The 23,729-nt window shown below is 38.6% G+C and overlaps 1 protein-coding gene across 1 annotated transcript in view; it reads right to left on the reverse strand.

Annotated features, from left to right (window-relative positions):
* kif19 (kinesin family member 19) overlaps positions 1-23,729 on the reverse strand; it is a 49,469-nt gene that overhangs the window by 14,709 nt on the left and 11,031 nt on the right. Inside the window, exons 3-5 of the mRNA XM_012862801.3 lie at positions 8,243-8,353; positions 8,058-8,145; positions 7,270-7,406 (exon numbers count right to left, since the gene is read on the reverse strand). Of these exons, the coding sequence (XP_012718255.2) occupies positions 7,270-7,406; positions 8,058-8,145; positions 8,243-8,353 (336 nt within the window). The remainder of the gene's footprint in view (positions 1-7,269; positions 7,407-8,057; positions 8,146-8,242; positions 8,354-23,729) is intronic.

Consider the following 23,729-nt stretch of genomic DNA (forward strand, 5'->3'; position numbering starts at 1 on the left):
ATTTCATTTAAACATAACATGTTATTGGTCTTTTGTAAGTAACATTTTTGAAGAGGTCTGATTGTTGTTATGATTAACAGTATTGCATGTATTTTTTTCAATATGATGTAAGTTATGCTATCTGAGTTGTTGTACTAAGACGAATCAACTTTTCAAAGGTATTCTGATTTTCAGGCCTCAAGTGGTATATTTTCACCAGTTTATCATTGAGAAAATGCATTCCTGGGGCTCTTCTCTGCTCTCCCCTGAGATAGGGGAGGCAGCTATCCCTGTGTTGTACCTTTGCTCTGGGGGTCCTTTTGAGCGTCTGCCTCAGCGCCCTTGGGGCGGGTCTTTGGGTCATCACAACCACTGCTGAGCATTTTTCTTATGGATAAACATTACATACACAAGTGCCCTCTCGCAAACACCTACAGGTGCTTGGATTGAAGGTGCTTACAGATTCACGTCTATACAGTAAACCCCAAATCATTACCTTTAGATGTCACTTTACACATCCCATATTAAATAATACTGTGTATTTCTTAGTGATGGTATCAAGGCATTGGTTGTTTGTACCTGAAATACTTTATCAGTTTGCTTTTTATATCTCTCTTTGCGGGTCTAGAAGCAGACTCCGAGGATATTGTATTGCTCTCTCCTTTTCCTCTCCTCTGTTGTTTCACCTTTTCTCCCTTTTAGCACGCTGTCTCATTTTTCCCTCATCTTTTTTTCTTCTACCTTCCCATTTTTGTGTACACTGAACATGAAATAGTCCCAGAATAAAATCTAATCAAGCTTTTTGCATATATAAATCAAGCTGAGCACTATGGCGAAAGCAGTAAGGCTCCACTTGTGAATGTAAAATCTGTTGGGCTCTCTATGGCATTAAGACAGCAATTATTAATGCTTCACTGCCAGACAGGACATGTGAAAAAAAATGCAGGACTTGTCATCATGCCAGTGCAAGTGCTTTTTTCTCATGAAAAGAAAAAGGAAAAAATCTGGACTATAATGAAATAATTGAAAGCTTTCCAGGCACATTCAGCTGAAAGCAGAAAAAAATGTCCTGAAAATTGACCACAGGATGACAGTCTGCAATTTTAGGACACATTTATTTGTCAAACTCTCTCCTAGCCGACATCATGCTCAAGAAGACACTTTTATTAACACTGACAGCTTAAAATGTCCTCTTTTATGTTTCGTTTCTCAAATACAATGTCACTGCAGTTGGAGTGTAAAAGGAGCTCAGGATGTTCTGTGATGCTACCAGCTCAAAAAAAGGTGTGCTCAATACCTCTGTAATAGACAACTTTCTGTTCAGGTCAGATCTTTCATTCGAGACCATAGGCGGAAGACTTTAAATGTAAGAGCATAATGTAACATATAGCATGTTTAAAAGTAACAAAGCTCAACAAATAGCAGGAGAATATTGTAAGTGTGCTCCTGTGCACGTGCAGTAGTCACTGCACATGTGACAGAAAGTGAGTGAGCGTGTGCACTTTGCTCAATGCATCTATAAAACGGCATTTAACCTCTTTGCTGTGAAGCGGCAGCAGTAACCGATTGCTCCCTGGAAACAGCAAACACACACACGTCACACATGCATTCATGTGAGAACTCAGAGTGATAAAAACGAATGCAGTCCAGACAGCTTCAACATTCACCGTCTGACATTTTGATTGAAAAGAATTTCACTCCCACCCACTCATAGAGAAACCAAAAAGCTACACTGCAATAAATGTGTTCCTTAGTGTTCATAATGACAGCGTCTGGCAATGAAAACAAAAGCCGTAAATTTGATGCCACATGCAAAAACTTCTCCAATGGGCTGAAATTCTGCTCCAACCAATAGTTACTTGTGCCACTGTGTCTTTCAACTGAAGGCTGACATGTTCTTTTCATTAATGCTTTAGATTTCCAGGACTTTGTCGTTCAGTTACTTTCGTTTGTTCTAATTGTTCTCTTGACAGCCAGAACACAAATAAATCCTGTTTATAAAACTACTTTATACTCTGTATCTGGTTCTTCATACAGAATCAATCAGACCGTCAGACTGTGGACCAACTGGTTCAAGTGGTTTAGGAAATCTAGATGATGAAGAAACTGATACAAATAAAAAACTCCCATAAAACTCAAATGTAAGAGGGAGGGTCAAAGACAACAAATACTATATTACCATGTGGACTTTAATGAGACTGAATTAACAGTCTGTCTCATGATGTTCACTGTTTGGCAATGTTTCTGTCAATTAAAAGATAAAAATTAAATAAGAAAACAAAACCTAAAACTGAAAGGCTTTTGCACCATTTGGTGCACAACCCTTAAAAATGACATTCACTTGTGTTCAGTCAACATCTGCTATTAAGCAGGAAGATGTTGGATGAAATTAGATGTAGTAGATAGAGTTCAAACCAATTTCCTCTGTGGTGGTGAATAATTGTTGAAGAGTACAATCCGAGATAATGTGACAATCTGTCACAGACAGTCTGAAGTTGGTATGAATAGGAGAGCCAAAGAAGGAATTTCATCTGTAAAACATATGCATTATTGTTTTCAGTGGGTGGAGTGAAGGTAATGTTAGAAAATTACCATATAAATTTAGCAGAAAACTGAGGAAAATTTGACTGGTTGGATTTTTTTGCTTTGCTGTAGCTGTGCTTTTTTGCAATAAATCTTCTACAGTTGTAAAGCCTTTATATTAAAATTGAACCACACCTTTTTGCTGGTTGAGCCCCTAAATTTCCAAATTTAGTGAGAATGCTAATTCTCTCCGTAGAAGTTAATTCTGCAATTAGCTGTGGTTTAGTGGGGGAAAAAAAGGTGTAAAAACGTTCACATTTTGGGAGATGTTCAGGCCTCCAAAAAAGTTCTTCATTTAGATAATAAGAAATCTTTATTTAACATTGCAAATGTACATTCCAACAAAGTGGGGAGCAATCTGGGGCTAAGGGTCTTGCTCAGGTACCCATATGCCCCTTTTCCAAACGTGTGTTTTGGTTCACTTTTCTATTACAACCAAATGCAGCACAAATGTGGGCGGCAGCAAGGCGGCACTGAGAGAGAGAAAAGCGACATGACAAAATGTTTTGTGACACAACAAGAAAACCTAGCATTAACAGGTAGCTAAGAGGCGAGCTGCTCAATCTATATATTTTATCAGACTTAGAGTAGGTCAACAAGAGGGGATCAGGAGTTGACAGAGCAGACAAAGACTGGAGAGAACTGAGAAAGCGTTGGAGCAGATGAAGAAGACTAAGATAAGGCTTCTGGAAACCATGGAATGAAGACAAAAGTATTACCTACCTCCGACATTTGCTGGGGAAGTTAATGCTTGTTCTAGCTTGCTATGTTGTTCTATATATACACGATGCATACAAAGCGTTTAAACGCTGGGATATCATGTAATATATATCCTGTGCGTCCCACAGGATGCTGAGGAACAGGGCAAAGACGTGCTGCGTGCTCTGATGCTGAACGATACGAAAAGAGTCAGCCCTAACTGCAGCATGTAACATTCTGAATCTTCCCAATAAAGCTGTGTGATTCTGCCATGTTTCCAGTGTTGATTGTGTCAATTATATATTATAAACGACTGAAGGTTAAACAGATATCTCGGGTGTTGGGCCATTAATTTGTGGGCTTACATCTCCATTCAGTACCTATTAACATACCAGTATCTGCTGTGGCTGTGGTGTGTTTTGTTAAATACGGCGGGTCTGATTCTAGCTCTGGAGTCACTGTTGTTACGCAAAGAGTAACTTAGCCAATCACAGACAGACACCCTTCTGCAGTGATGTCTTTAATTCGACTTGCTGTGCTTGGAACCCCAGCGAAGCAGGCACTAGAAATGGTAACTGTTCCACGTAACCATTACTAGTGGGAAGGCCTACAATGCGATAACCTGACGCCGCCAGATAGACTTGCTTCGCATATCCATCTGGAAACCTTCCGTTGAAGTAATTTTGGGAAGGGGCGAAAATACTGGTTAGCTGATTGGCCTATGTTGGTGATAGACAAGCCAAATAAACCAATCAGATCAACGAAGCATATGACGTACTCATCAACATGCTTCGTTGTCGGAGCGACGATGAAAACACAACCACAAGCCAAGCTACTCTTGCTGCTGCAGGTAAAGGCTCGTTAGCTCAGCAAAGAAATACTCTGTAATTCCGATAAAACTTGCTCGATAGCCACACTAACGCTAGTTTCATCGGCTGAAGCCGCCATGTTCTTTAGACTGAACTGTCGCGCTTCCCGTTGCGTCACACCTCAACCCGCCTCAAAGCCAACGCTGATTGGACGTTCGTTTGGTGAACGGCTCCAAATTTTCTTTAAGGGAGAGTAGCCAGACTGATCTGCGAGTGAAACCTTGAAAGCTCGCGAGATCAGGATGGTCTCACGAGGCTAACAAAGCAACACATACCGAAGCAAATCACCCTAAGTTGGTACTACTGGAAAAGGGGCAATAGTTGCAGTCTGTGTGGTTGCAACCTACTCAGAATGCAAGCAGGCTGCTCTATCAACTAGACCACGCAACAGAGAAAAAAGGAAAGAAAAAAAGGAAGACAAAAGAAGAAAGAACTCTCGCATTTCAATAGATCTTTTCATCTCTTTATGTGCTTGGGCCTAAAAAAAAGATATCACCCATCACAATGCAAAGTCATCCCTCAAAAAGCCTAATGAACCATCTTCATTGTGTCTGGAGCTGTTAAGTAAACTAAACAGACAAGTAGAGCTGTTCCTGCTCGTCTTTAATGAGGTGTGAAGCTGAGACCAGCAGGCACACAGAAAAATGGACATAAGTCCACAGATTCACCCACAGCTAATCATCCACAGACGAAGAAAGGCAAAAAAAAGAACAAAAAATGTTCACAGACATGACATCTCATCTGAACTAGCTATTTAAAATAAGCACGGACAGGCAGAGTGAAATACTTGGTGGTCAGAGTTGGCCACATGTTTTTCTCATATTTATACCTGTAATGGTATGCCATTATTCACAGCACTTTTATATCTAACATTTATTTTAGTTACTTAATGTATAACTATTTTAGTTGTTGTTCCATAAAGTCTAAATTGGATACAGCTGGTGTTATAAATATGGGAAGTATATGCATTATACTCACTAAAGATAAGAATGAGAGGACAACTAACAGCCATTAATCTGGCACTTCCCAAATTATCATTTCTCTTTTATCTTTGAACTGTATTTTATTGGGATTTTGTGTGATATACCAACACAAAGTAGTACATAATTGTGAGGTGAAAGGCTATGTGCTTTTTATGGATAAACTTTTGAATATTTTACTTTAATACCCCTAAATAAAATCTAGTACAACCAACTTCCTTCAGAAATTACCTACTTAGTCAATAGAACCCACCTGAGAGTATATAGCAGGGGTATATTATTAAAACATACTAAGGTGCAGTTACTGAAATTTCTTCCAAGTAAAAGGTCTGAATAGAGGTCCAGCTTTTGTCTTTTATGGTCTTATCTAATAGTGTGTTCACAATTTTACTGTTTACAGACATTTCTGATGTTTTGGTTGTTGTTGAAGACGACATTGGGAACCGTTTGGAATTTTTTTTCACACATCTCGTCTTTTTGTTTTACGTCAAATATCTCAGCAACATCATTTAAGCACTCCTTCACGATTGTCTGTCACTAAATGTTTTTTTTTCTGTTGCCCCAAAATCCAAGTGAACATTCGTTTGGATGATGCTGGGCTCTAAAGGTATTTGTGATAAGTCTGGTAGATCTTACCGGGCTTATAGTTCGGCTATTTTGCGTGCTCTCTGCTCGGACTTCAGCGGATAACTTTGCTCAAAAGAGCTGTACTTCGATTACAATGGCGCTTCACATTGCCACTTTTAATTAATGCAACCAATGTTCCCCCTAAATTTCATGGCTGAGCATTCACTGGACCTCTGTGACCAACAGCACACATGCCCACTGAGGCTACACAAGTATTACACCTGTCCGAAACCTTAGATTATAACAAGTTACATGGCTTACTAAAGGAATAAAATTACAACAATAATTTCTTAGTTTAGATATAATTGATTTCCCCAAAGCTTTGAGGAAACAGTGATTGCAACCTTTTCGGAGCATATGAGGCATGCAGGTTTGGAGCTGCCTACTGGAAGAATGAACATAAATTTATCTGTCCACTCATCATAAAACAGCGATTTTCTGTATCAACTTTTCTTTCTTCTTCCTGCTGTCGTTTATCTCTTCTGCCCTGCTCTACTGAGCTCACTCACTGGCTGCGCAGGGTAAAGAAAATATTTGATTGGCTAAACTGAAGTGAAGCTATTGTCATAGTAACTGGAGTAGAGGTACCCTCCAAACCCCACCACCCACGTCTCTGCCGAGATCTGTGCCGGAAAAAAAAGTTCCATCAGAAAATTCTCTATGTTTGTGAATTTATCAGATTGGGCCCAGGTCCGGAGAGCATCGTCACTTGGTCCGGATTCTGACCACGGTCCTCCATTTGGGGATGCCTGGTATATAGTATCCTCACAACCAAGGTGAAGTTTTTTTTTTTTTTTTTTTTTAGTTTTTTGGGACAATTTTTTCATCTGTTCAGTGACAACCTATTGGCTAATTCATAATAATAATTGACTTTATTGATCTCACAATGGAGAAATTCATTACAAATTCTGCACCAAAACTACTTCTTCTTAACTGACAGGCTGGTCAAGGAAAGCCTTAATTAGAAACAGCCCTTTTTGATACATCATCCATACCATGAAATGTCTGTGGCAACATCATGCTGTGAGGATGTTTCTGTTCGGCAGGGACAAAACGGTCGATGAAAGCTTGATGGAGCTAAATACAGGACAATGCTTTTAAAGAACCTGGCAGGGACCGCAAAAGATTTGAGCTGGGGGACAGAGATTTACTTTAGAGAAGGATTACATCCTAAACACGCAGCCAGAGCAACGACTCAATGTAAAATTGGGCAATGCTTGAAAAGTGATAATCCCATTTGTTTTCTAACCATAAAAAAAATCATAAAACAATATATTATTTTCCTTCTACTTCACAAATACATACTACTTTGTGTTACACTCAAATGATCTTAATACAATACATTTAGGGTTATGATTGCAACACAATAAAATTTTATAAGGCACTCCATGTGGTAAAAAAAAATTACTTTCAGCATGCAAAACAAACAAATTAAGATAAAGGTAGTGTGACAGTTGCAGCGTTGACTGGCCAATACTTTTGTCCTATAATGAAATCTATGGATTTGATCTTGCTGGGAATTAAGGACTTACCTCTAGATAGGACATGGACACGCTGTACAGCATGTCATCACTAGTCTCCTCAATGGCACAAAACAAGTCATTCAGTGTGCGGACATAAATGCCTGGCTCTTTGTCAGTGCCCAACATGGTATATGTCTTCCCGCAACCTGAAACCCAACATAACAACATTATTTTGTTATTGAAAGTTGCACCTTGCAGTGAAAAGAGGCAAATATTGGCTCTAGGAGTTGGTGAAGGACAAAATATGAATAAAGCTAAAGCCATTGCTGGGGATCTTTCTCCACAAAAGGTATATTAAGTGGTAACATGGAAATTGAGTGCTCCCAGGCACACAAAGACATTCATGTTCCTTTGAAAATATCAAACCATTTTTCAGCATGGGAAAAATGCAAATCAAGTTGTGCTGTAAAGCTTAATTCTTAAGGTAAAAGGTCACCTATTTGTGGTTATTATGGGATCTTTGCTAATTTTGTTAGAAAGGTTGCTTTTTGATTATGTCCTTGTCCAGATGAACTAGTCTTTGCCAGCCTAAAATAAGTCTTTGCGAGCCTTCCACTTCCACCGGAGACAAAGCATGACTCATTTTCTCATTATACCTTTGCTGTACAAAAAAAGCACATCTCAATAACATTTCACATCATCTTCCAGAGAGGGTGCTGACTAATTCAGGCTGGCCACATAGTGAGGGTCAGAATAATAAAACATGCACTCGGAGAATGACAGGCCGGACATCTACCTCATGTGTGACATGTGTGTGTGTACCTGTAGAACACACACATAAGGACTGAAACACTAACCTGTGGGTCCATAGGCAAACACTGTGGCATTGTAGCCTGATATGAGGCCTTCAATGAGCCCTTTGGTTGTAGCTCGGTAAACCTCCTCCTGCAAAACAAGAGTAAAGATATAGAAATTGAAATGTAGCGCCATTTGTTTCAGCTTTACTTTGCTTTTGATTCATTTGAACTCTCTTCTTACTCACCTGACTGGCCGAGAAATCGAACGCCACGTCAAACATGTAAGTCTTCTCCCTGGAGCGGTTGGCACGCAGGATGTCATCTGGATCTTCCATTGGGTCCATCAGAACCACCATCTAATGATAGCAAGGAATTGAAAATGACCCAGAGTGAGAAGGTGTCAGAGCCCGCTTTGAAATATGGGTGCCTAATTAGTTTGCTGGCGTGTGTCGTAGTCATTTATACTGTAATGCTATGCTAATGAGCAAGTATGATCTGAATTTACTAAACTGAGTCTTGAAAATGTGGCAACACTAAAGAGCTGAAAGGAAAAAGGAAATGTCCTTGTTAAAATAATGATTCAATCAGTTCTACTGAGGTTGAATGTATTACAGAAAATATTGTTCAGCCATGGATGGATGGGAAAAAGTCATTCTTTTTTCTTTTTTCTTATTATTAATTGAGGTACTCAGCATCTCTAAGAGAACCCCCTTGAGTACAGTCATTGCAAATTAGTCATGCACTGATCAAAAGTTATTTTTCTGACCAAGGTAAAAGGAGCATGATGAAAGAAAAATCAAACCGCAAAGAGAAAGAGTTTAAAAACCATGACAAATTAGTATTACAGCTGTTTCCTATGATTAAAAGATCACAATGAAGGTGAGCTATAAATATATTTCTGAAAAAGACAACCTTAAAATCTTATACAGTAAAGCATAAATGATAAATACATTTCAATGCACTTCTATAAAATAAAAAGACTGCTTGTTTTCTATTGTGCAGTCTTTACTGGCAACACAGAAAAAGAATGGAGTAAGCACTCTCACTCTTTCCAAAAAAGGTTGTGAGTGAGCTTCATTAACGGGACAGTGTGTAACTAAGTATTGCTTTTATTAATACATATTCTGGCAAAGTCTAATAACATCACATCAAAAAGGAAAGTGTTCTCATAACTTGGAATTAGTAGTTTATAAATACATAGGTGGCGGTGCACCCACTGGGAGGCGCCATGTTGTGTCGCTATTTCTGATTTCAGCAGCCGAAAGGGGATAAACTTGTCGTTTTGCCTGTCTGTCTTTTATATGAAGATGTGCTGTTGGTGGAGAAAGAGTAAAAAACAAGCCAAGATGACCGTAGAGTATTCTATTTGCTGTTTTCTGTTGAAATGGGGGACCATCCATACTCTTTGCCCAGCAAGAGGGAAAAGAAAGTAACCAAGAAAAGAAAAATAAGTAATACAAATGAGAGTCTATATCAGTGCAGCTATTGTTACCAGGTGGAGGTAATTCATGAGCGAGTAGGGCTTCAAAATGGATGCAGAGACTTTCTGCTGAACAAGTAAGTTAAATCAATATAACAGTGAAGTTTATTTTGCCGTTATGTTAGAAACAGGGCAGTGTAGAGCAAGTATGTGTGTACACGGAGGGGCGGAATTATATGAGCTGGTTCACTATGTACACAGCACAGCAACAGGAGCGGGTCTGTTTACTCGTATTTATATAGACGCTTATTTTAAAGCCCAAATAAGCAACAGCACGTTCAGAAACGAGCCCAAAGAACCACGACTCGTGAAATTTGTAGTAGTTATTACGGGCTTAATGACAAAGTTGTTTGTAATTCGTTTAGCGCACCAATAGATGGCTTTAAAGTCAGCGAGAAGGGTATAACTGCAGAGCGTAAGAACGCCCCCACTGTCGGAACGCCCCCACTGTCGGAACGCCCACACGCCAACGCAAACGCTGATTGGTTCGTTGATTTGCCCACTTCAATACATATATTTTTTCCCTCCATCTCCTTCATTCAGCGGGACGGACGAAAAATGTCCGTCCCGCTGAAAAAATCCGTCCCGACAAAAAAAATCCCTATCGCATGGTATTAGTTTTACCTAGGGACCACATGTGATTTGTAATAATAACGGCGTTGTATGCAGACAGATATTAACCGGCTCGCGGTGGCAGGAGAAAGCAACAGCGCAAGGACTATTATGACTATTATATTTAGTAGCCTACGATAGAATTCTGTCCTGTCAGGATAAGGGCTTCTACTGGAGAAACACCCCAAATATGCGACTGCACGTTCAAAAATAAAGCTAAAAAAAAAAAAAAAAAAACTCACGAAATTTACCAGCGACTGTAGAAAAAAAAGAAAGCATACAGAGGCAGAGTTGACAGCGCTGCTTCTGTCACACAGCTGCAGCGCAGCGTATTGATTACATGTAATCCCAGGTAAAAACCAGATCCGAGCGAGTAGGCGATTGGACATTTTGCTGCATGGAGCCAGGCAAAGTTGGAAAAAAAAATCCGCTTCCTAGCATAAAGCCTGAAAAAGAAGGACAAATATGCGAGTGGGGCATTCAAAATCCGGACTGTCACCTGCCTTTCAACGGACGAAAGCTTCGGATGCTTTTGTATAACTCTGCAATATTTTTCAATGTATGGTTTGTTTAATAAAAAACAAGTGTCCTAGTGTCCTTTTATTTGCGCACCCATAAGCGGAGCAAAAATCGGGCATCCTCGGACGGAGCTCTGGAAGTTTGCTTACTTTCAATACAAATTCGAAATAATTTATTAAGTTAGACAATCATTTAATTCAATCAATTGGTCCTATGTAGCCCCTAAAGGGGTGACGTTTTCAGTCAGTTGATTTATCTGGAAAACGGGTGAGAATTCACCGGATTCAGTGTCTGAAAACATAAAGTACATTTTCCTGAATTGACTTGTATTGTGTCTGACTGCACCTTGGTCTGACCTAAGATGGCCGCTCTGTCGGCACGCCTCCCACCCGACAACGCGGCGTCTACGTATACATGTCTGTGCGCAGAAGGACCGCCCAGTCGGAACGCCCCCACAGTCGGAACGCCCCCACAGCTCTGCAGTTACTCCTTACTGAAGTCAGCTGATCAAGAGAAGGAATTTTTCTTCACCCACAAAAAATTGTTTGTCTGAAGCAATTATCGCCCCTGAATTATAAATCAATTAGACTATTGACTTGAAAGGAGTGAACAATCCAAAGCTAAAGGTTGGGAACACAACAGTTAAAGTAGTCCAACAGCCAGCCCACTAAAATGTTCAAAATATCTTTTTTTTTTTTTTTTTTACCACGTTTGTAGTTAGACATGCTCAGTAGGTGCAAAGCATCTGTAGACATCTACATATCACTCAATAATTGCTCTCCCCAAACATTACTCCAACATATTGTCCCATGGAAATTATCTGCAGCTGTGACTCATTTCTTTTTCTCAGGCTGAGAGCCAAAGGAAATGAAGATTGAACATTTGTATCTCGACATGCTACACTAGTAGTTGGGAGGCAGTGAATTTTAAGGGACAACTAGCATGCTGTTGTGAGAAAAACTGAAGATAGATTATTAGAGTTTGACTACACATTTTGACATCTACATTACTTTAGTGCAGCAAAATATAAAATGTACATGAATGCTTTTACCATTTTAAAGTAAAATGTTTGTCATGTGGTCATTCACTCCTGACAACAGATGGGGCTAACAACATTGTGCTTTTAATTTCCTGGGTAGGGTGCAGGTTTATTACGTCTCCGAGCTACTCCCTCTGAGACGTTTCTCTAGACTTCCTTCTCCTCATTAGATAAATATCAGTACAAATTGTTGACTTATCAGCTCACATTCATGCTAGATATACTTTAGACATGGATGGGCATTGTGTTCTGCCCACCCAGGACAGAACACAATGCCTAACTACATGGTACTATTATAAAGTAGAATAGAAGGTAGATCTTTTAGTTATCAGGCTCCTCTGATGTGGAACCAACTCCTAGTTTTAGTCCATGAGGCAGAAACTCAACCTTCAAAACCAGGCTTAAAACTTTCCTTTTTGATATAGCTTATAGGTAGAGTGGCTTAGGTTATCTTAAGCCATCACTGTAGTTACGCTGCTATAGGCTTAGGCTGCTGGAGGACATGATGACCACTGTCCTCACTCTGCTACATTCTCCTACTACTTACTCTCCAACTTTTTTATAATTTGCTGTTATTTCAACTTTTAAGTTTTATCTGTGTTTGCTTGGACACCGCCGAAAGAAAAAGTTGTAAAAAATAATGACATATGCCCTATCAAAAATAAAGGAAAACTGAATGTCAAGCAGTATTTAAAAAAAAAAAAAATCCTTGTATCAGACACAGCTTCCACAGCATTGACACACAGCATGCATGCGATTATGAAGAAACTGAAATGTCAAGTTGTTTTGATTGTGCTGCTTGACAGAGACTTTGTCTAATAGGGAACCTTTTGTTTGTTTTCTCGCCTTTGAAAACTGGTGTCATATATATATATATATATATATATATATATATATATATATATATATATATATATATATATATATATATATATATAGTTGACTCATTTCTATCAAAGTAGGTGCAATTGCATTGGAAATGTTACAGTTATTGGAAGGAACTATGCTTTATGTGCCATATGATTGACATAAAGCCAATAAAACTCAAGTCCTTACTTTGGATGTGGCAGAACGACAAGGCAGCTGGGACTTCAGCTGGTCAGCTTTGTTCAGCAGCAGAACCTGAGAGTCCTCTGAGGCCTCTGTTGCTGAAGCACACGGCTTGTTTGATGAAGCCCTAAGCATCGAGCAGCTCACTTTGAAGCCTCTCAATTGAAATTCAAGAGCAGAGATTTCACTTCTGATAAACTGACAACGCATAAATGCGGAGGGAACGGCAAGCTCACACAGACTGCAATCAGGAAAAAAGGTGAGCAGGAAAGGAGGGTGTAGCACTGGAGAAAGAAAAAGAGAAAAGATGGAGACTAAAAAGACAAAGCAACAATGATCTCAAAACAGAAGACGCACGTGTGCAACAGAGAGCAGCATGTAGCCTTGAGTGGTGCTCTCCTTTTGATCCTCTTCCTGTTTCTCATACTTGAATGAGTTCTAATTTCAATTCAATGAAAAAGTTCTGAGAACAAACAGTTTTTTTAATTCCCATCTTCAGGAGCTCTTTAGTTTCAGCCAGCCCGATATGCTTCATAAACAAGAGTATTCCCTCAACAATGCTTTTGAAAGTTGTAAAATAAATAAAATAACAAAAATACAGACCGAGGAGTTCAGCTGACTGAAGTAAGATCACATTCATTCTTTATCTTCAATGTGTCCGAGTTGCAAGTTCAATTTAAACCCTTCAAATTTCAAACATTATTATTTTTTTATTCAACCTATCCTATGCAGGCGTTTTGCTTTTTAGCTTTTTGGTGCATAACTGGCCATTTATGTGACATTTAACATGACAAGGATGTGGAGTAGGCAGGGTGTTGGGTGCAGTGGTAGTTGATTGTGTCCTAGATGAGCCACACACACCAAATATTAAACTTATTTACGTTATTCTAAACTTTTTTAGATGACTTGTACAGGAGGAAATATCCGACATTAGATCTATAACTTTAACTTCATATTTAGATTTTCAAATATACAATCGTTCACAAGAACGGGGTATAAACACAAGATGACCAAAAATGTTGCTAATATTTTATTAACATAATTTTTTACAGAGGTTGAAAGTTCAAAAAGGATAACACAATCATAATCACTAATGTTACTGCAATATCCTTTAAAAGTATCCAATCAATTATTTGTGCGGGCCTACTTCCCAACTCTAGCATGTTTTGTGTAAACATGAGGTGTCTGTGTCACTGAGTTCGCTTAAGAAAGCTGATGAGCATGCATCAGCGTTCTTACATAACTGCAAGTGATGCAGGTATCAGATGTCCACATACACGTTTGTCTCTGTGGATGCTCTTGGCGAAATTCCTGTGCTGCCCGGTGTGAGCAGGTGTTGATAACACCTCTTTCCCCATCTGTCACCTGTGTTTCTTGAGTTACACCGCCTTCACAGCTCCGTCCGTGAACATGCATATGCACCAGCTGTTGCATGGGAAGATATCGGATCTTTAATTTTCGTAAGTCCTCTGATCAAACACTACGGAGCTGGCTCTGACCACGTTGCTTTAATGTCTGGGAATGTGCCTTAGGGATTAAAGGCCAGTAATGAACGAGCCTCACAGAAGTTTTCAACACTGGCAGATGCCCTCAAAAGTAAACAGTACTTTGTGTTCAGTTAAGAAGCTTCTGAGAAATTAAGAGTCAAAGGTGAAGCACAGGTCAGGATCAGGTATTGAGCTTTACCATTGAGTGTAAATCATGTAAAGAAAAAAGTAAATGCCACTCCCCGTATTATATATTCTCCACAATTCATCTGCTTACGTAGTTGAATAAAATCATATTAATGCAAATGGGGTAAAAACGAAGCATATGTTCTTTTACAAGCTAGTCTGAGCAGGCAAAATGGCATAATGCCTAACTCAATGGTAAGACCTGAAAAAATGCTAACTTTTCAGGACCTTTGGTCAAAAACGTCGTTGCTTCAAGGAATTAGGTGAGGGAATTAACTGATCTCTCAAAGTTACACTGTTACCGATGAAAAATCCTGTCATTTAAGTAAATCAAAAATGAGTAATAAACATGCCACTCACAATATTTTGATTATTGTGATGTGTGTTGTTGGTCTCCATTTTATTATTTATTTTCTGTGCCAGAGTCAGTGCATGTGAGGTGGAAACAGGTGATAACCAAACACTATAACCTGTAGGAAAATGTTATATTCACTTTTTTTGTTGTACCCAAAAAATTACATCAACAGGCCTAAAACATGGCTATGTCAGATGCTGGATAATTAGCAACTAATCTTAAAGAATAACAACCAAAAAGTGGCTGATTTAAGTACTTTCTAAGCATTTCTGGTGTCACTATAAAGAAACAACTTGGGTGCAAATGTTGTGTTTTTGATTGGCTCTTGATTGGATTTAATTGAAAAATCATTATTCACCTTTATTTGACACATGAAAAAAAGCATGAACTTTGATACATATCCGGAATCGTATAAAGATTACAGATGCTTTGATGCATGTCCTCAATTTTCTGTTCAAAAGCAACTGTTTTTTTCCTGTCATTTGTCCCGATTAAAAAAAATGTAATCGGTCAAGATTGGAATGGGCACATCTGACGTCAAAGAAAACTGTCAGTCGTTATTATCAAGAAAAGTCAACTAGTAGGCTAGTTTGAAACAAGCAGAACAGAAACTCTAAGGAGTTAAGAAGTGCAACAAAGTGAAAAGAAAATTAACTTCTTGATTTAAAGGCCCTGTTCATATGACGCTTTTCATCTAGACGCAGGTCATGACTCCATTGAACTCGACCCAAGAAGCAAACTATACAAAGTGGCCACTGGATGTATTTACACACGGTGGCTATGAAAAAGCCCCTCCTAAAATATTCATATACTTGCAAGAAGCCAAAGTCAAACAACAGCTTGCTCATGCACCGACATGAAACCAATTAGTGTGATGGAGCTTTCTAAACACCATAAAACGCATCGGGCTGCGACGAAGCACCACAGTCATGCCTTCCCTGGCTGATGAACAGCACCTGCTGCTCCGCTCATTAAAGCAGCAGGGATCACTTGGTTGGCCATCTTGCTGATTATAGCACCCCTCTCACCCACCGCAGATTCATAATTCAAAGCCTGGATGTGGTGCGGTTTCACAAGTCACCCAGCCATGGATGCTTTTCTTTGACTCCATCAAGTGTTGTGTGACAAGCAGCAAATGTTGCCAACAAAGGCAACAAAAGTCAAAAGATGTATGGATGCTTTCATATGCGGAGGCACACTATACCTAAACAAAACCTTGAGTCACTAATAACGCGGTGGTTAGGAGCTGTGATTGGCGCTGCCATGCAAAAAAATATTGGCTATGTTGTTTGCCTGAATTTAGCTGTGCATTAGTATTTTTCTTATATTATCCAAGAAAATGGCTGGTGACCGACAGGCTGGATTTTCAAAAATCAAAGAGCCAATTTTTTGATTTTTATGATTTTTTATGATTACTGATCTAGGGGTGAAAATGTATGTTCCCACCCAGCCAAATGTTAGTAATTTTGTTAAATGGTATCTAGGTTTAAAGAACTTACAAGCCACATTGGTAGGTTTGCAATTTGAAAGTTTTTTGGGATATTTTTTTTCCCCCTAAATTGTCTGGGGTAGCAACTAAACTCATGTCAGGTGCTACCACACTGCTGCAAAAGTCATAAGTAGCAAAGCAACCTCTTCTACTGATAATGACATTTGCACAAAACAACTTAAAAGTTAAATGGCTGGTTTTCATCTAGTTAGTTGTTGATTAGAGCTGGTGCTGGTAGTTTTTCCTGAATGGTGTAATATTATTTTTTATTTTTTTTACAGTATAGTTGAATTTATAGAATCTGAAATATAAAACTATAACTATTTCTGATAAAAAAAGAAAATTTTCTATAATCAGTTTTGTTTTGTTGGTGCGTAACCAAGACCACGCAAGCTTGTTTAAAACAAATGGTGGCCTGTAAGTTTATTTTAGTGCCTGGTGCAAAAGAGATAATTATTTCACCCACTACAGTGGCTGCTGGGAAAATGAATTCCCATCCCTGCAGTGAGCACACCACAGCTTGGGGCAACCAAGTCACACTAATAACAGCCCTTTCGATGTAGAAGTTCTTCCTTGAGGAAAAAGACTTGAACAGAGTTATTGGTCAGTCAGACAAAGCACAGCAATTAAGGGAGCTATTTACAAGGGAACTGCATTTTAAGTATATTTTGAGTTAAACTTTAGATAGTGGTAGTTATTCACTACATTGCCACATTCTTTTTTTGTGGTACAAACTGGAGCCGTCTGCCACTGCATGTCAATCCGTACCTGCTGTCGGCATGTTTTGGTGAATTGTTGAATGGGCCAACTGACCCACAGCCATCTTCAACAAATAACAGGAAAACAGAACTTATTTCAGTAAAGTTGGTTTGTTTTATCTTTTTGTGCTTTCAACCTCTGTGTGTTGTGGAATGGTTTGGACAGGGAAATATAGGCAGTATTTAGGAAATCTCTGAGTTAGTTTAAAGGTCAACATTCTACTGGACAGACATGGGAATTTTACAGACATAGACATTTAACATCAGATGACAGCATTAGTTGTAAGAAATGAAGGATGATTTTAAACAAAACTAGGCCTGAATCAGTGTGATAGAGCCAATCCGTCAACCTACATGCACTTCTGTCAGGTTTTATTGTTTACATGTGTGTCTTGTCTTTATGGCTCTGCTTTTGACTGCCAATGATAAAGCTGAAAGGGTTGAGCATGAATGCAACACACAGATTAAAAGCTGTGTTTTGTCCACATGTCACACCTTTACTCCAATGTTCATCTTAGCAATTATTTCTTTTCCACCAGAGGCAATGTCTTCAATTAAACCCTCATCCCCATTGTGGCCACGTAGTTGTCATGGAGGCATGTTTCCAAACCATCCATGGATTATTTTAATCCAACTGAATATTTTAGTTAAAAAAAAACACAGTGATCTGGATGTGTTGATGCATAAAAGACAAAATATATCACAGTCCATTGGCTTGTATCAAGCACAACTTGAAAGTACTCAGTCTCAAATGATGGAAGAATGGGTTTTGGATGCTTTGAGAGACATGGCGTCACTTAAGTCATGCCAGGACTGTTACTTTGTACAGCTGGCTTGGTAAAATTCATTGGCCAGTAAAATTATTATTATTATTTTTTCAAATCAATTACAAATAAGCAAATGGCCATCTCAGTACACACAGCCAAGTCAAATGAAAGAACTGTGGGGTGAGCTGAGGTGAGAGAGCATAAGAATTTAACCTGAATATTATACAATCTAAAAGAGGGTTGTACAAAAGGTAGGAATAGTGCCAAACATTATTTTGTTTTAAAATATGATTTCTTAATTTGGGATTTTTCCCCTGCTGGATACATTTTTATACATTCTTAACAGGAGCTCCAGTTAATATGTTTGTCACTTTTTACACTACTGTTGCTTTTTATTCACAGCTGATATGTAACAGTGCTGTTACTGTTTGCTGTGTCAAGATTATGGCAAAGAACAAACCATGAAGATCATAAAAAAAAACAAAAAAAAAAACAATCAGGCCCAAGCAGTCACCTTCACGAGGTAACCTTTTAAACTGTCCTTTCAGAAATGCAACCAAAGCTTTGGAAACTCGCACCGGGCACAATTGCACTTGGTTATCTGATAGAAATGCTCAAGCCCTGCCCTCTGTGCCCTGACAATGCCACTGAATATCTTGTTTCAGAGACTCGCCAAGATTGGAGGTGTCTGTTGGACCTAACCGTACCTGATACAGTTTGCATGATTGTAAAGTCTGTTCTTTTGTGACATAGGATGTCTGGCTGTGGCGATTGAATGCCAAACTGGTGCTGTCAGATTGTAATTTCAACTCAGACACTTGATAATAGAAGTAGAAGGAGTTTAAAACTTCTATGCCATGCAACAGGAAGGCCAAGAATGAGGGAAACATGTTCTGTTCCTGTTACTTCCTTCCTTCCTCCACTGGTAATTACCACCTGTTCTATGTTAAACTATCATAGCACATACTTTATGTATTATTAGATTAAACAAAATATAAGAGAAATGTTAAGGTATCTTTAAGATGGAAATGCTATTCCAATAATAAAGGGTATTACTTTTCAAATTCTGACAGCATCATAATCAGTTTTTCTTCTGCTTTTCTGTGTGGGCAAACAGTTTTCAGAAAGAAATACTCTTGCGTGTAAAAGGAAGCTGGGTTAATAACTAGCTTTGTTGTTGCCTAATCATGTCACATCATCACAAACTAGCATTCATGGACTGGAAGGAAAGCTAAGTAACTGGATGCTGGAGGGTGACGTAGGTTGGTCATAAGGTGAGAGGTAACTTCAAGGCCAGGGGCATCAACTACCCAGAAAAGACAAAGGCACTCTTCCACATGCAATGATGAGTACAGTTTCAGCCCAAATGAGTTGTTGTTTGAGAATAGTGTGTGCATGTTCGCTGAGGCCAATATATACAAACATTGGATGGTTAATAGATGATAACAGATGTCTTGGTATTGAGGAAGAGATGCATAAGCTACCTTTACTGAGCACTCAGCTTATTGAGAGGGATCTCAAAGTATGTGATCTGCTAGAAGACAGAGGCTGAGAAGCATAGCCACTAGTCGGGTTTAAGATTAAGATGTGCCATCTACGAAACAACTTCACCACTACTTTTTCCTGCTAATGCCTGCCACTTATTGGAATGAAACAATTCCCACTTTAAATGATTACCATGTAGTTAAAATCTTCAGATAATTTTGGTTGCTCATCTTTGAACTTAAGTAAGGTGAAAGCAGTGACAACATTATCTGTATCCAATATCAACAAGTATTAAAGACTGCTGCACTTTGGATTATATTGTTTTTTTTAAAGCTGTTTCTGTCTTTACTTTATGCAGAGAGAAATGGCACAATTTGTCTTCCTCTGTTTCCAGCTACCAGTAGCTGCCTAGGGGCTAATACAGAGTAAGTTTACTTTTACTTTTGGGTTTGTCTGATAAACTACTCAATAGGTTGTCAGAGTTATCTGACATTGCAGCTAAGGGCACTCTTACATTTGCCAGGACAGCTAAAATATTAACAATGTGAGGCTTCATGCCCTAAATTTGTTAGATGTGAATCTTGATTATCTCCACAGTATCATTATAGCTGTTGAACTGACCCATAACTTCATGCAAACCTTCACAATAAAAGGCTTAATGAAAAAAAAACACAAATTAAAGCCAATTAAAACAGGCTACATTATCCTCTTCACTTGTAAAAAAAAAAAACAGTCTTACCGCTGGGGACATTGTGCGTTGGGCAGCAGACTGTAATTTGGGCATGGCATCATTTGATAAAGAAAGTGGCTAACATTTGTACATTGGTTATTTGCATCCTTTAAAAACAATTGTAAGACACAAAGCGCAATGCATGCTGATCTAGAGACAGAAATTATACAGATGAATCTATATCGTCCGTCCTTTTTAAAGTCTGGATTAAATTTCAAATAAGAAACAGGTGAGCATAAGGTGTTTCGATTGTGACATCATCATCTGTGTAGAAATCCCCATTTTTCAATACATTTAAAATCGTTTGCACTGTGCCTCCTGCCACACCCACCTACTTCTCTGCAATCAGCCTCATGCCATACACCTGTCATCTGCTCTATTTAAACACTCTCCAGCCTATAGACCTTTAAGTGATTATCAAAAAGTGCTGCTAGTAGGTGTCCAGTGGTTTTCCATGTCAGATCTCCTGGTTTCTTCCTTGTTTCTGTATCCTAGATTTCACTTTGTGCTTGTTGGACTTCTACTGAGCATCTGGGCCAATACTTTGTTTCTGTGCCCCGACTTATGAGTCTTGCCAAACGTCTAGATTTGTTTGCTGACTTCTGCCTCAATGTGTGTGACCCTTCCCCGTCCCTCGGATTCTGGACTGTTCTTTATTCATCTCTCAAGACACCGCTGCTACCTGCTGTTTGCAGCAGAGGTTCCCTGACTTTCACCAGCTTTTCTTGTTATGAATAAACCTTTTAAAATACATTGTCCAGCAGGAAAAGTGGGTCCACAGTCTGTTCCCTGACATGTTGTCACTGTTACCATATAATATCTTAAAAGATTTCAGTTAGCATAGTTGAACTAGTGGAAAGTGGTTGAAGACATTATTCACTGTCATCTAGAGTACTATTTTAACTGAAGGCGGGATAGCCTTATGTTTTTTTGGAACAGCTGATTGTTTTTATACACTTGATGAATAATTCTGCAGTCACTTATTTGGAGCAGGCATACAGGTATCATTAGCACATTTAAACTCAAAATATCAGTTCTCCCGTTGATATGTGGATGACCATCACTTTCATGATTTGTCCAGCCTTTATGAGTGTCATCCATTTGGGATAATAGACTAAAAGGCAGAATAAGACATGCTGAATCAGGTAATGACAGCCTTTTCAAGCGGAGGTAACACGCTTTTCAACTATCCATTTATTGCAGTGTCAAGTTAACATCACACTCCTGTTCACATGTAATTACAGCAATATTAAATTGGTGCTGAAGAGCATGTTATTTCCAGACTTTTAATCCATTTCATCCCATCAGATATAATGGAAAGGAGGATGTCAGTGTAAAACACAAAAAGAACCATTACTGTTTTCAAGACATTCACCGCTGTGCAACACAATGACCCTTTCACAAGATTTAGGTTTGAAGCGTACAGTCTCCTCTTAAGAAAACCAGTTCATAAGTAGCCTGAGAATTCAGCGAAAGTCATGCTCAGTAAAACAAACTATTGTTTGATGCTAAAGAAAAGTTCTCAGATTTAATTTTATTGGACAAAATATATCATGCAAATGAAGTCAAACTGACCTTAAAGTGTAAAAGGAAAGTTTAGGGTGTAAACAAAGGTTACAACATTTGCAGGATGCACCACACACCATATTGGACATTCTATGTGTCAGCTGGCTACACAAAACCAAAACTTACAACTCCGTTCTGGGACGAGGAGTTAGTTCTTGAATTAAAAAGGTTTAGGACCATGTCTGTAAAGGTAATATATTTGTTTTATTGAGCAAAGCATTCTCCAAAGCTGCAGTTTACTTCTACGGTAACAGCTATTGTCTAAGATAAATACCAGTAAATTTACTAATCTGTGTACTTATATGGTGCAAATGTCAGAGGTGTAAAACAGACATGGAAGCAAATCACCAGGACCGGGCATAAAAAGATATTTATGCATTTTCATCACAAACTGAATGGTTGCAGGTTTCTCGGGCAACTCACTTCAAAACAGTGTTTCCATTGCAGCCCAGCCTCCGATGTTAGCACTACTAAACACTGGTTCAAAGAGCCATGACTCCTAAAACTCTGGCTTTGGGGTTGTTAAACCTCATAGCCTATTTGTTTTCCAAGAGAAAATAAAGAATTTTACAGCAAGAGAAAAACATGTTTGCTTCAAGTTAAGTTCTTATTGTGTTATATGTGTTCACTGGTATGGAAAAAAGATAGTTTGCCCACCAAAGATTTGTTGAGTTCTTTTCTTGAGAGATCACGATCCCAGTTATATGTTTAAGATTAAACAACAATAACCAAAAAAATACTAAATTACCAATTCAAAATATTTCACTCAATATGATTAAAAAAGGTGAAGGTGAGATCAGACACACATCCCATCTCACCTTCACCTTTTTTAATTATATTGAGTGAAATCTTTTACAGCTTCAGAAAATAATCTGTTTTTAAGTCTATTTTTTCAATAAACCCTAAAACTTTAAACAGGCCTGTAATAATAGAAATAGCTGTATTTTAGCTGGTAACTGTTGTACAGTTAAATCTGTATTTCTTGGTTGAAAAGCAATAGTGTAGTTAGTAGTCACTTATTTAATGACAGATAAGACATGACAACAGCTTCTCTATACAATCATATTCATCCATCCATCCATTTTCTGATCCGCTTAATCCCTCATGGGGTCATGGGGGTTGCTGGTGCCTATCTCCAGCATTCACCGGGCGAGAGGCAGGGTTACAATCATATTCAATAAATTTGAATATTATTAAAAGGTTCATGTATTCTAATGACTACATTTACTAAGTGAAACAAATAATATACATTAAGAAAACACAAACTAATGTTTTTAGGCCTTCACTTCTGCTAATTATGACAATTATTTGCTTACAGCTACTACATCTAATGTTGTATTCTAATGAATACAACATTTAAGATTAGAAAATTACATCACATCAATAAAAAAAACAATTTTAATATGGAAATGTGGTGTTAATGAAATATAAGTTAATATCTACTTAATGGTTGTTATTTTCAAAAGTAGCTTTTAATCTGACAAATGAGCCTCATTGGATTACATATTCAAGGTTATAGAACATTAATGTCGATATTTATCAGAAATTATAACCTGTCTTTTTTTAAAAGGTCAGGAAAAATTTGCGGCTCTAAACGTTTTATTTAGCTGGACTGAAGATAAAAAATCTACTGGTCCCTTCTCTCTGTTTCATCTGCCTCCTGTGGACTGGAGTGGCTCAAAAGATGCCTGAGGACAAAGTATGATGGAAATGACTCACAGCCGCTTCAGCTTGATGTTTCTATCTGCACACTGTTTTTAAAATGAAGATACATTACGTTGTGGTCATAACACAAACCCAGCGTCAAACATCGAAACTGCTGTAACTCAAGAAGGTTCATCCAAGGTTAAAGGGGGAACTGAAAGTTGTTCATCAAACGTAACAACAGGACCGCTCAAGTGTTTGTTCTCCTTCAGAGACCTCTCGTAATGAGCTGCCACGCTTCGCCATCTCACATAACCCAAGAGTTTAAAAGCAGGAAAGCCGCTGAGATGGATCACATGCAAGACGCACAATCAGGGACAGGCGTAGCCACAGTGGCTGTTGTTCCAAAAGGAGACTTAGAGGGAGGGGCTGGAATCCGTGGAGTCAAGGAGAGAATGCCAAAACAAGCAGGTTGAGTACGGGACAAGAGGGAAGCACAGATTATCTACTTTCTGGGCCAAATAGGCAAGTCAGGTCACCAAATTAACCCAGTTTTCTGAAGAAA

Source organism: Fundulus heteroclitus, chromosome 10 (assembly GCF_011125445.2).
Source record: "Fundulus heteroclitus isolate FHET01 chromosome 10, MU-UCD_Fhet_4.1, whole genome shotgun sequence".
Lineage (NCBI taxonomy): Eukaryota > Metazoa > Chordata > Actinopteri > Cyprinodontiformes > Fundulidae > Fundulus > Fundulus heteroclitus.